The sequence below is a fragment of the Nyctereutes procyonoides genome, unplaced genomic scaffold (assembly GCF_905146905.1).
Source record: "Nyctereutes procyonoides isolate TBG_1078 unplaced genomic scaffold, NYPRO_anot_genome, whole genome shotgun sequence".
In the NCBI taxonomy this organism is placed as follows: Eukaryota; Metazoa; Chordata; class Mammalia; order Carnivora; family Canidae; genus Nyctereutes; species Nyctereutes procyonoides.
This window is the reverse complement of record NW_026575020.1, coordinates 8,809,452-8,824,215: the sequence shown is the minus strand read 5'-3', so window position 1 is coordinate 8,824,215 and position 14,764 is coordinate 8,809,452. Positions and strand designations below refer to the sequence as shown.

The following is a 14,764-nucleotide window of genomic DNA, read 5'->3' as shown; positions in this document are numbered from 1 at the left end:
TCCATGTTTATATTTGTATGTTAGAGACTTTAAAGACTGTCAATTCTAATTGATATGTTTTAGGGCACATATTCTCTTTAAAAAGTAGCCACAGTAAAAGTCTTAAGTTCTGCTTTGAAGATGACTTCCTATGTTAAAAGGGGAAATTTTGGTTGTAGTTACTTACTATTGGAGAAGCAAGAAAACATCAAGAAATAGGAACTCAATTAAGGACATACTTTACAGCTTTTGATAGTATGGAATTCTCAGGTTGTGGTATTATTTCACAATGTTGAGAAATTGAGTATAAAAATTTTGCATAGTTGAGTGTATAAAAGCTTTGTGGTCATGTTTGATTTCATAGATTTCTAGTTGCTCTCTTTTAAAATTATGAACTATGTAGGATATGCTTTTGGTTTTTCCAACACAAAGGACTTTTTAAAAACGGTACTTACATGATTTCTTATCTGGGAGTAACAACAACACTTCTTTGTAGTTAACATCTTCTGAGTCCTAAAGACGAATCCGAAACATACATGGAGTAGAAAAACGAAATTATGGGTTGAGAAAGGCCTGTTGGTTCTTAACAACTATGGAAGGAGTCTGTAATCAGTCTTGCTGTTCATATTGTGGCAGTAATGAGTTCTTTGTCACAAAATACTTGATATTCATTAGTTCTTTTGTATATTGAGTATTTCTTTCTTGTAAGCCAACTATTATCTTAAACTGAGTCAAGTAAATATAGACATTTTAATACAGTTAAAAATATTATACCGCTGTATATCTATCATTTAGCTTGGTACAGAAGAATATGTTTGTAGTATGGAAGAATATAGTATGGTCATTGCAGTCAAAGAAATCAGTGTGTGTGTGTGTGTGGGAAGGTTATGTATGACTTTCTAGTCTTTTTTTCCATATATACCATGTTTTTATATCACTGAAGTTAGAGTGTATAATTTTGTATCTTGTCTTTAACACTATATTTCTTGTATAATGTTTATTCTTTTTAAAATGTCTGCCTATACCCACCATCCAGAAGCTATGCCATCTATTACCAATTCTTGTTTTCTCTGGGGTATCTTCTCTTTGCTCTAATGAGAATTATTTAATGGCCACTTTGTTTTTTTTTTACCTTGGCTACTTGAAACTCAAAATGAACTTAGGAGTGCAACTGTAAGGACTAGTTTGGACCTTACCTGGTAGCGTACTTAAATTATTTTCTTTTTAATCTATACATATGTAATGAATTATTATGTTTTAATAAGCTATCTCAAATCCTTTGTAGAATGAAAGAATGAGTCAGAGTAAAAATAAATACAGATAAATTTAAAAAAAGCAAACAAAAAACTTCTGTTGGTTTGGTTGGACATCTTTTCCAGCATAGTGAATTATATTGCAGTGAATATTTTTTCAAAACTATAGATTTCGGGACACCTGGGTGGCTCAGCGGTTTAGCGCCTGCCTTCAGCCCAAGGCGGGATCCTGGAATCCTGGGATTGGATCCCACATCAGGCTCCCTGCATGGAGCCTGCTTCTTCCTCTGCCTGTGTCTCTGCCTCTCTCTCTCTCTAGGTCTCTCATGAATAAATAAATAAAATCCTAAAAAAAAAAAACAAAAAACAAAAAACAAAACTATAGATTTCTCTATCTTTTGATAATTTTCTCAGAATATATTTAAGGAAGTAGGGCAAGTAAGATTAATATTTCAGTGGTTTTTGGTTTATATTAGTGTTTGGTCATTTTTAATGTGAAAAGATTTGGAGAAGTATGGTTGAGTAGCGTATTTCATTTATCATGACTTATGAATTTGAATCATTATTTGCAACATATTAGCACACAGAGCTGATATAGAACCATTTATTATTTGACTCTCAGGAAAACTGTTTCCCTCAAGCTCTTTGATTTATAATAGGTGACTTTTCCCTTGAATTGTGGAGATGATGGCAGTAATTTTAAGCTATGTAAGGGTTCTTCTCTGAATCTGGCCTTCCTTCCTTTGAATGAAAATTTCTTTTTTAAATTAAATGAAAAAATAATTTTGACAATTGACAACACTGTAGTAGAGATTTATTCTGACCTTTTGCTCTTTCCCTCCCCCATATAACATTCATTTGGTTTTTAGATTTGGTATCAAGATCTTGGTCTAATAAAATACCTTGAAGTCTTTACCTTGAAACATATATTATTATTGGAAGGAAAGCACTTCTGATTTCTTGGTCATAAGAATTAGCATGTTACTAGATGGAAAGTGTAATCCTTAACTTTTTCTTTATTTTAAAGGAATAAAGAAAGGGATTAGAACAGACTTCCATTTTGGGGATCGTTTTTATAAGCAAGGTCTGTCGGTTAATGATGTGATTGATCATTTGAGAACTGTCATAACATAGATGAAAAATAAACCATTTTTAAGGTACTGAGTATAGGTTCGTACCTAAGTTAATATCTGGGCCTAAATTTATTTATTTATTTATTTATTTATTTATTTATTTATTTATTTATTGTCACTGTTTTTCAAATCAGTTAAGAAAATACCTTCAGGTTGATAAAAAGCTTTATCAGCCCCTTTGCCATGTTTTGTGATTAGCAATAAATATTAATATTCTGAAAATTGGAATAATACTGTAATAGGCCATTTTTTTCATTTTAATTTTTTCTTGTCGGTAGACCATCCCTTCTACATTATTTTTATTTTTCTACATTATTTTTAGAGTGACTAAAGTAAAAAACTGATCATTTGTATTTTTGTTGAAAGCATATTTTTAATAAGACAACTTTCGGAGTTTCATATATCTCCTGACTTAAAAAATGATGAAATAAAGGGTGCCTTGCTGGCTCAGCTGGTAGAATGTGTAACCCTTGATCACAGGGTCATGAGTTTAAGCCTCACATGGAGCATAGAGCTTACTTTAAAAGAAAAAAAAATTAAATTAAATTCATTATATAGAAAGTTGCTTTAAAAAAAGTTACTTTTTTAGTGCCTTTAAGTGGAATTGAATTCTTTGCCATATGAAAAACATTTGTATATTTAATAAACTTTGTACAAGGGTTTTTTTGGAGCTTATTTTTAAAGGGCAAGCCAAAAAATTAAGCACAGGATAATTTATGCAAACACTAACATTTTATTATGCTTACTTCATTAGGTAACATCATGTGTAGTCTTCAGAGCTGCTTTATGTCTCATTATCTGTATTTGGACTCTCTCATTTCTGTAGTCTAATGTTGCCTATTGAAAACCTTAAGGTTGTAGTTTATAATTAATATCTGGAACCTAAAGTTTCATAGAAAATTAATTTTATTAATAAGGGTGAAGGGATTTATAGTGAGCTTAGAGAACAGAATAAAAATGAATTATTTGATTACTTCAAACATATAAAAGGACAGGGAAAGAAGATACCAAGTTGTTTTTCTGTAATTTTGGAAGATTTGAATTAGAGAAAATGTTACTTGTTGATTTTGGTTGATCATGAGGAAGTATTTCTTGACTATGAAGGTGTTACATAGGAATGTGTGCTGGGGGAAAGCATGGACTCTCCCTACATAGAGACTTTAGGTAGGAGAGTAGTCAACTTTGTGATGTGGATGGCTTAGGGTAACATTGTCAAGACAGAGACTAGATCAGTTCTCTAACCACAGAGGTTCTTTGAAATTATTCTACTCTGTTTTCAGGATATGATCATCAATTCATGAGAATGCTTTAGCATTTCACCTTGTGTCATTGATTAATAGCATCAATCTATCTGAAAATCTTTTGAACTTTAGAGACATGGTGCAGGACTTAGTTGGCAGAAGAGAGGCTTTTATTACTGTTTTGATGTGGTTGTCTGAGATCTATTTGATCTTAAGTCAGCATTTGATTCTTGCTTACCTGTTGAGACTTTTGATGCTCAATTGTTCAAGGAAAGGCTTGTGAAAGACCAATGCCAATCTTCTGAGGCCAAATAACATTGGATTATCTGCCTTCCATGAATAGTAAGAACTGATGATTCTTTTGAGAAGGCAAATAATGAGTTGGACACGGCGTTCTAGCAGGTGTGTTTCTCTTTCTTCCCCCCATAGGCCTATCAGCAGTCTGATGGGGCAGAAGACAACAGAGATGGAAGGTGTTCCAAACTTGGCACAGGCCATCAATCTAAGGAGGTAAGCTCTGATTTTGAGCAGGCTGAGCAGGTGGCTCTTCCTGCCTTAATCATGTCGTCTTGCTCTTTGGAAAGATGGACAGAAAGAAAAAGAGCATTTAAATAAGGCTGAATGATCTCTATTAGCGATTAAAAGGGGAAAAATTTAGATTAGTCTTTTGATTCTTCTTTTTTCTTGCCCTCTCCCTGCTTTGCTTTTTAGATGCCCTGATTTGATTTTTTTTTTCCTTCAGAATATTAGTTTTTCAAGAATGGCAGATTGGTTTATTTGTTGTTTTGGGATAGGAAGGATGAGCTGAATCTTGCTTATTTCTAGTTAATCTCAGGTTGTGGCTAGTTTGATGAATAAAATGATAAAGTTTTAAGATTTTTCCTGAGATCATTTTTACATTTGGGTTCACGTAGGAACTAATTAAACAAGAAATGATCTTTTACTACACTTTACATATAATGCAACAATAATAGGCATAGGTTAACATTATGGTAATTGAAACTTTTGGGAATGTCTGCCATCCTTGCCCAGTTGGGCCTTTCTTTCCTGCCTTTCCCTGTCCCTTCTACTTCCTTTTCTTTTCCCTTTACTGTGACTTGGTGGCATCCAGGACTTTGAAGAGATGGCTCTTCCCAGCATTTAAAAGTACTTCTCTGTTAAACACTATTTTATCTTATGTGACTTAGGCCTTGAGAAAGCGGGAGTCTATTGATTGTGTTGTGCTAAGTATTCTATTTTCAGAAAAGTGAGAGGTTCTCAATTTGTGTTACATGATCTTCTTGGTTAACTTACAACCTAAAAAGATAATACTAATATTTCAAATCACACTGGAGCTAAAGAAAACAGGAAATACAATCAGATAATTTCTATCAAGGTACTTGCTGCAGGTTTTATGTTGGAGAAAATCATGGCCAGGAAAACATTTGGAAAATCATCGAGAGTAACAAATTCATAAATTATTTAAAATCACCATTGAGTAACATACCTTTGATAATTTAGAATGCCTTTTAAGAGGATTTAGTGACTGTTCATAAGCTAATGTATGAGTTAAAGTAACTCTAGTTTCTGTAGCAACCATGCCACAAAATACATGTATAATGATTCAAATGTTATATTTTATTTCTTGTTCATGTGAAAATTAGAATATTGAATATTGGTTATTTCCTTTGGAGATGTAGGCTCTTTCCAACTTCTCGCTCCAAGTTCATCATACTCTCCTGCCATTAAGGTAGAGAGGAGAGAAAGGGAATGGACAGTTCTACGTGGATAGTTTTTATTGGGCCAGGCCTTAGGAGTGGTGCACACAGCTTTTGCTTCTACTTCAGTGGCTATAACTCAATCAGAAACTAATTATAGAGACTGTGATATGCCATCTAGCAATGTGTCTAAGAAAAAGAGGAAATTACTTTGATTAGTATCTGGCCAGTTCTCTGCCTTACCTTAAGAGCTTTAATAGATATTGCATGGTTTTGCTCAAGTGTTGAGGGAAAGGAGTGAATGTACCTAAAGCTCAGCAATCATCTGCCTATTCTTTCTACTTGGGAATTATCTGAGGAAGAAAAGATGGCAAATTTTAATGAAAATATAGCATTTATAATTTGTGCTCTTAAAATCTAATTTCTAAATAACTTCCAAGGTTACTCTGGCTATTATCACTTTAAAACTCTTTATTGCATATTCATTTATTCAACAAACATTTACTAAGTGTTGAGATTTTCTCTTATTCTCATTGTTTCACATCTTGTCTTTTCCTTTAAAAGTTAGGTTACTATTAAGATGTAATATTCTGATGCTTGTGTTAGGGATAGGTCTTGAATGATATCTCCCTTTTAAAAAAATATAATTCACACTGCTTCTGGCTGGCTTAGTTGGTAGAGCCTGTGACTCTTAATCTTAGGGTCATGAATTCAAGCATGGAGCCTACTTAAAATATATATATATATATATATATATATGTATGTATATGTAATTCATACACTATAAAATCCACCATTTTGGAGTATACAAATCAGTGATTTTTAGTATATTCACAAAGTTGTATAACCATCACAACTGTCTTTTTTTTTTTTTCTTTAAGATTTTATTTATTTATTCATGAGAGACACAGAGGCAGAGACACAGGCAGAGGGAGAAGCAGGCTCCCTGCAAGGAGCCTGATGTGGGACTCAATCTTGGATCCTGGGATCATGCCCTGGGCCAAAGGCAGATGCTTAACTGCTGAGCCACCCAGGCGTCCCCCAACTGTATTTTTCTTTTTTTTTAATTTTATTTATTTGACAGAGCACATAGGTAGGCAGAGTAGGCAGAAGGAGAGGTAGAAGCAGGCTACCCACTGAGCAGAGAGCCTGATGCAGGGCTTGATCCCGGGACCCTGGGATCGTGACCAGAGCTAAAGGCAGAGGCTTAACCAGATGGAGGCACACAGGTGCCCCCATCACAACTGTCTTAATTCCAGATCACTTTCACCAGTCCAAATAGAAATCCATCCCTATTAACAGTCACTCCTTATTCCCTGTTCTCCCTAGCCCCTGGCAACCACTAATCTATTTTCTATTGCTATGGATTTGTCTATTCTGGACATTTCATATAAATGGAATAATACAATATGTGATCTTTTGTAACTGGCTTCTTTCACCTATCCTAAGGTTCATCCAGACTTCAGTATATGTATCAGCCATACTTCATTCCTTTTTAAGGCTGAATAATTTTCCCTTATATGGACGTTCTACATTTTGTGTACCCTCCTCCCCGCCTCGCCTTTTAATTGCCTATATATTGCTGGTCTGAGAACCAGAAAACAACAACAAACTTTAACTTAGCAATCTGAAAGCTTTGTAGTAGTTTTGTAGAGTTGAATGTAATGAACAACTCCTTTGGGAAGATATGTCTTGGATTTTTCATTGGCATCCTGGCTTGTTTAATTCCCAGTTCATAAGTGGGGAAATGGGTAACTTAATGTTTGAACCATCTTTGTAATGCTGTAGTTGTCTACTAGTAATAGGTAATATATTTTAGTGTACTTCTTTTGATTTATATAATTAGTTATTTATGATACATCTGGATAAGACAATACAAAATAGCAAGTTTTCTGTTTAATAAGATAGAGAAATAATCACTTAAGGACCTCAAGTAAATAGACTGAGCTGAATAGACTGTAATTCTTACACTGGAGTGGAGGGGAAGATGGAAATGGGTAATACTTAGGTTAGAGGAAGTGATAGGTTTAAATCGAATTTATGTAGACATTTTAACCATAAGATAATTCCTTTTTACAAGGAAATCAATTTCTGATTTAGTGGTTAGATTTTGCTACAAAAATCTATGGGCTACAAATTTTTTTTTTTTTTTTTTTTTTTTTTTTTTTGCTACAAATCTTATCTTGCCCCTAGAAAATTAGCAATGGGAATGAGGAGTTGAATACATTATAAATTTTGGAGAGTTTTTTTGCCACCCACATTTTATGAGTAAATGTACCATACTATTCTAGGAAGACTTCTGGACTTGATTGAATAGTATAAACATACAGGTCTATAGTAAGGGTAGAAAACACTTCTTAAATATAATTTTCTAAATTTTATTTTGTACATTCGTGAGACACATTCTCAAGTTACTGAATTCTGTCATTCCATAAGGTAGTTTTAAGAATTATCTTCTCTGGGGCAGCCCCCGTGGCGCATCGGTTTAGCGCCGCCTGCAGCCCAGGGTGTAGTCTTGGAGACCCGGGATCGAGTCCCACATTGGGCTTCCTGCATGGAGCCTGCTTCTCCCTCTGCCTGTGTCTCTCTCTGCCTCTCTTTCACTCTCTCTGAATGAATAAATAAATAAATCTTAAAAAAAAAAAAAGAATTATCTTCTCTGGGACACCTAGGTGGCTCAGCGGTTGAGCATCTGCCTTTGGCTCAGGGTATGATCCCGGCGGGATGGAGTCCCACATCGGGCTCCCTGTATGGAGCCTGCTTCTCTCTCTGCCTCTGCCTCTGCCTCTCTGTGTCTCTAATGAATAAATAAATAAATTTAAAAAAAGAGAAATTTTAAAAAAAGGATTATCTTCTCTAGTGGTGTAGAATAATGAAAATGAATGTGGAAAGAAAACTCTTATGTCTCACTCTTCTTGCTCTTAGGAAAATAATAGGAATAAACTGTGACACATCTATACAATGTAATATTATCTGGTGCTAAAAAGAAATGCTATCAAGCCATGAAAAGACACAGGAACCCCAAATGCGTATTACAAAGTGAAAGAAGCCAATGTGTAAAGACTGTACCGTATGATTTCAGCTCTATGGGAATTCTGAAAAAGGCAAAACTGGAGACAGTAAAAAGATCAGTGGTTGCCAAGGTTAAGAGAGGAGGATGAATAGGTGGAGCACAGGATTTTTAAGGCAGTAAAACTATTCTATGTGAAAACTATAATGGTGGATACATGTCATTATATATTTGTCCAAGTCTATAGAATATTCAACACCAAGAGTGAATCCTAATGCACACTATAGACTTTGGGTGATAATGTCAGCTAGGTTCTTTGATTGTAACAAATGTACCACTCTTCTGCAGAATGTAGATAATGGAGGAGGTTGTAGGTGTGTGTGTGTGTGACAGGGAAGGGGTGTATGAACACAGTGTACTTTCTGCTCAGTTTTGCTGTGAACCTAAAATTGCTGTAAAAAAAATAAAGTTGATTAATAAGAATAACCAACAGGGTAAGGGGCAAGTCATGTAACCACATATAGTTTGCATATGCTAAATGACCTTTTTTTGTGTGGTGTATGCTAAGAAAAAAACATAGATAATTTCTATGAGATTAATATATTTTAAAAGAGGTGTTAGAAAATGGGGTGATTATCAAGTGGTTTTTTTAAAAGATTTTATTTATTTATTAATGAGAGACAGAGAGGCAGAGACATAGGCAGAGGGAGAAGCAGACTCCCCAAGTGGAGCCTGATGCAGGACTTCCCAGACCTCTGGGATCATGACCTGAGCCCAAGGGAGATGCTTAGCCACTGAGCCACCCAGGCATCCCGTCATATGCTATTTTTGAGGCAAGAGTAAAAATAGGATGTTATAGAAATAAATTAAGCAGAAACTAATGGTTTAGAAAGCTGTGGGTGGAGGCTTAAGGAATTAGATAGGGATAATCCAGAATGCTTAAGGGGAGCAAAGTGACTAATAGAACTCTTAAGGAATTTTTATAGATGAAGATGAACCATTGTGAACAAAGCACATTCATTTAGGTAAATAAGGAAATCTCTGGTAATTGTAGTATATTAGGGTCTTATATCTCCCACAATCTTACTACTAAGTAGTACATAGCAGCAAAGCCACACAAACCAGCACTGGTAAGCAAATTGCCATAATATCAGTGAGGTCCTGTTTCTATAAGCTGCAAGTCCAGCCTATCCAAGTTACTTGATAAACACCTTGTACAGAAGCTTTAAGCTTCTTTCCAAGATGACACTTAGTTTCTTATATTACTCTGGGAGGGCTGCCATGACAAAATACCAAAGAAATTTATTTCCTCACTGTTCTGGAGGCTGGAAGTCTAAGACCAAGGTGCTGGCAAGTTTGGTTTCTTCAGAGGTCTCTCCTTGGCTTGCAGATAGCTGCCTTCTCGCTGTGTCTATGTCCTCATATGGTCTTTGCTCTGTGCATAAGTGGGGAGAAAGAGCTCTTACAAGGATACCCGTCCTATTGAGTTAGGACTCCACCTTTATGGCATTTATTTTTTATTCTCAGATATAGCAGTATATATTCAACATTCTTCCATTCAGTTTTAGGTACCATTTTCATGTCAGCACATGTAGATACGCTGCATTCCTTTTAGCAGTACCTTTGTTGTATTTGAAAAACGTGTGCTAGGTGCTATTACTAATATAAACTCTAATATACTATTATTTCTCAATTATAAATAAGGAAACTAAGGCCCAGAGGGATTAATATACTCAAGGTAAAATAACTTGGAAGTAGCAAAGCCACTGGATTGTGGTCCATCCAATGACTATGATATTTCATTTTACCAACCACCTAATGACAAATTTGGGGATGGTTGTAATTTGGGAGTTATTATAAAATGTATTGCATAGAACATTTTCACATCTTTGGGCTTTGGTATTTCCACAAGATGAGTAAGAATAGTAATACTGGGAGGGCAACCGGATGGCTCAGTTGGTTCGGCTCAGGTTATGATCCCAGGGTCCTGGGATCAAGGATCAAGCCCTGCATTGGTCTCACACAGCAGGGAATCTGCTACTTCCTTTCCCTCCGCCCCCTCCCCCACCCAAGCATTCTCTCTCTGCTGTGCTTTCTCTCAAATAAATATTAAAATTCTTTTTTTTTTTTATTTTTTATTTATGATAGTCACAGAGAGACAGAGAGAGAGGCAGAGACATAGGCAGAGGGAGAAGCAGGCTCCATGCACCAGGAGCCCGACGTGGGATTCGATCCTGGGTCTCCAGGATCGCGCCCTGAGCCAAAGGCAGGCGCCAAACCGCTGCGCCACCCAGGGATCCCAAATATTAAAATTCTTAAAAAAAAAAAAAAGTAATACTGGGTCAGAGGATATATACACATTGCTTATTTTTATTAGGCATCACCAACATGACCTTCAAAAGAGTAATTCCAATTTATCCTCTCCTATTGCCCTCTTTTTTTCTTTTTATAATTCTTCAATCCGGTAACATTTTTGCTCATCTCCCTATACATTTTAAAGGTGAATTGGCACAATTTGTTCGTAATGGGTCTGAATGGTCTGTTTAGATCCTCTGCTAAATGTTGAATTCAGAGAAGTTGTCAGAGAACGTAAAGAATGATGAGTATTCAAGCCCAAGTAAGTGCTTGTGTGCATAGGTGCTCAGTGTGTTTGAATGGGGTAGGGTGGGGCTGCACACACAGTAAATTAATCAAGTCACTAACTCCTCCCCAAAGGTAAACACTACCCTGATTTCTGACTTTTTAGATTAGTTTTAGTTTAGTTCCTTAAGTATGTCTTTTGAACTTTGTATTCTTTTGCTTTAGCTTCTTTCCCTCAATCTCCTGTGTGTGAGAGTCATCCATGATATGTAGCAGTAGTTTGTTCATTCTCACTGTTGAATAGTGTTACAATGCAGGAATATTTATCCTTTATGCTATTGGATGGGTGGGCTGTTTCCAGGTTTGGATTATTACTGATAGTGCTGCTTTGAGCATTGTTTTAAATGCCTTTTGGTGGACATGTATGTGTATTTCCTAGCAATTAAGTTGTTTTGTCATAGGATTGGTAAATATGCAACTTTACTAAATCTTGCCCAGCAGTTTTCAAATAGTGTATCAGTTTTTACTCCTACCAGTAGCATATGAGAGTCCAAGTTGCTCCATATTCTACCAGAACTTGGTATATTGTATTTCTCATTGTAGCTTTTCTGATGGGTATACAAGGGCTGTGTTGCATTTTGGTTTTAATACATATTTCTCTGATGATTGATAAAGTTGGATATGTATTTTTCTTGGCAATTTGATGTCTTTAAGTCATAATATCTGTAACTAGATTCTTTCTGTAAGAACAGAGCGTTTTTTGTTTGAAAGAAAGAATACCATCTATACATTTTTCCCCCAAGTGAAGTTTTAAGGTAGGCTCCATTATATGAACAGATCAAAGGGAGTATTACTATGTTAAGTAATTACAAACAGGTTCTGGGCCCAGACTCTTCCATTAGGAATCCTGGTTTTGGGAATCCCTGGGTGGCTTAGTAGTTTGGCGCCTGCATTTGGCCCAGGGCGTGATCCTGGAGTCCCGGGATCAAGTCCCACATCAGGCTCCCTGCATGGAGCCTGCTTCTCCCTCTGCCTGTGTCTCTGCATCTCTCTCTGTCTGTGTCTCTCTTGAATAGATAAATAAAATCTTCAAAAAAAAAAAAAAAGGAATCCTGGTTTTGCCATTTACTAACTGTGTGACTTTGTGCAAGTTACTTAACCTCTCTTTGCTTCAGTTTTCTCATCTCTAAAATGAGTGTAGTATTAATACTTTCAGCATAAGGTTAATAAAGGTTCAAATAATTTGCTTATATAAGCACACAAGACAGTGCATGGTACATAATAAGCACTATAAAATTTTAACTGCTATCAGAAGTGGTGGTGATGGTGATACAAACTTATTTTATGAATTCATGTCACGACCTGACAAGAATTAATGAGACAATTGTTGAGCACAAACTTGAAAATTGAAGTTTATGGATGATAGTTGGAATTTGAGTCCCAACTTACAATTTTTTTTTTTCTGGTTACACAATACCAAGAAAATCTTGATATACACAAATGAACAACTAAAAATAGGTAAGGTTCACACAATAGTATTAGGGTTAAGGTTTTAGATCAGTTTAATTGACAAGAAGTAGTAGAAGACATTTGTTTTGAAATTGTAACTAAATATAATTTCCTTGGATTTCTTGTGTTTAAATAAAAATCACAGAAGCAGCCCTAAAACTTACTATAGTTTCAATACCTATTACATTTTCACAATACATCTGCATTACAAGTTTGCTTATTATTGCTTTCAGCCACAGAGCTACAGTTTTTCTAATTAATGACATATTTTCAAGATATTCAAACAAATGGTAGCAAGTAAAGCTACTCCACAAACCAAGGATGAGTTTACTGGGCAGCACAAGTTATGCATTTGGTGTTTGCTGTGGAAACATTAGGTATAGGGAAACATTCGTGTATGTACTGTTGTATAGATCATAGTTACTTCTACAGCCATCTGTTCATAGTAGTTACTTCTGCTGCCATCTGTCATGGTCACAGGCTGTGGCTTACAAGCAATTTTGCATGCTTACAGCTAGCAGACCCTTATACCAGTAAAACATTTCCAACTAATCTGTCTTTTAAACAGACTTAAATGAGTTTCTTGACAAGTTCCTGGTGGTTCCAGCTTTATTTCTCCCCACCAGACCGTCTCTCACTGTGCCTTACTTAGTCAGTATGAGCTCCTCCAGGCTGGCCAGTCTCCCCTCTTCCTCAGCACTATCATGGTTTTGTGTTCCCTTCTCTGTGGGAACAGTGCCTGTATACTGTCTTCACCATCTATCTTGAGTACTGTAATTTAATTTCTTTGTGGTCCTGCTTGGACTCTACTTTCTCTCAGAATCATTCCTCTCTGATATTATTTCCTATGAAATCCTGTCCTAACATTCTGCATCTCAGGATCTAAAACTAGTAGTTGTACTCTGAGCCCTACCCCCAAATCAGTGCTACTCACAAACTCCCATCAGCAGAGGGAGCTAAATCAAAGAAGATGAGTCCCTGAAATTAAGCCCTGAAGCAGAAAAAGTACTTTTGAACGATGGTGCTTTCACATAACTGCTCAGTAGTGAAAAGAGCTTGAGTAATGTTAAAAGTCAATGATTTGGACCCAGACCCCAGGTTAAAACTTCTTTGAGGGGATTTGTTAAGTGTTTTCGAAAGAGATCATTTTATGTCACAGTAAAAATCTACTTAAAGGGGTGACCTGAGAAACATACACCTATTAGGAGAAGCAATCTGATGTATAGGGGCTTTTAAAAAATCTAGTTTATCCTCCCTTGCTGAAAGTTTTACTTATTAAGGAAGGTAACTGAAGTCTCTATTTTGAGAAGCACTGAGTCCTAAAGTTGCTAAGAATTATAGATAACCTATTCCAGGTTTTGAGAATGGAATTTTTAAGTGAATTTCTTATATTTTGTTCTGATTAAATATTATGTATCTTAATTTCAGTCAGCAGACTTGAAGAAAGAGAAGCAGAACTGAAGAAGGAATATAATGCATTACATCAGAGACACACTGAGGTGGGTTTCTGGGTTGTTCTTCTCATGCTAACATTGAACAGGCTGAATTAACTTGAGAAATTATGTCTTAATTTTTCTTTGAAAGTCAGCTACTATAATTCTTGGGGAATATGTCCAGAAAACATTAAAATTCATTTAGCATTTACCTTTGTTACCAAACGCAGACTTCTGTTGTTTTTTTTATTTGGAATTAACTTTTCATGGATGACAGTTTGCCATAGAATAATGTAATTACTAAGGCAGTTCCAATAGTTGTTTTTTTGGTCAGCTAATTACAAACTAATGTCTGTGTAATAAAAAGTATATATGATACTAATATGACAAGAATTGATGTATTTTGTTACCAGTTGGGAAATGATGGATTGGTAACTAGTTGGTAAGAGTTTCTGTATTTATAATCCACTATAAAAGGCTTATTTGCATTAAACTTATGACAAATAATATAAACACATTGTCTATTAAACCAAACACATTGTCTATTAAACCAGAATGACTCTAAGATAGATTTTCTGCATGAAATTTCAGTATTTTAAATTAATAACTCTAGTATATAATCTCTCCAAAACAAATTAGAAAATGTACCTGAGCATGTTTTTAACCTTTTTTATGATTCTTTGCGAGCCTTTCATATGCTGCCTTTGTTGCAGTCTCTTGAATGTGAAAATTGTTTTTGTGTTTCATGGTCAGTCTGGGGGGGTCACAAACTTTAATAGAATTTCATAGACTCAAAGCACTATTTGTTACATGAAAAAAAAATTTCCTCTTTTTTCCCCTTTCTTATCCAAATCTCCCAGAATACAGATGGTTCCAGTCTTAAGCTTCCATTTTTCTTTCATTAGTTTGTGATCTCTTATCCTGCCTGT

At 35.5% G+C, this 14,764-nt stretch overlaps 1 protein-coding gene across 4 annotated transcripts in view; it reads left to right on the top strand.

Annotated features, from left to right (window-relative positions):
• Positions 1–14,764, top strand: part of SPAG9 (sperm associated antigen 9) — a 142,007-nt gene that overhangs the window by 37,193 nt on the left and 90,050 nt on the right. For all 4 annotated transcript variants that reach the window (XM_055318486.1, XM_055318496.1, XM_055318488.1 and 1 more), the window contains exon 3: positions 13,831–13,901. In XM_055318486.1, the coding sequence (XP_055174461.1) occupies positions 13,831–13,901 (71 nt within the window). The remainder of the gene's footprint in view (positions 1–13,830; positions 13,902–14,764) is intronic.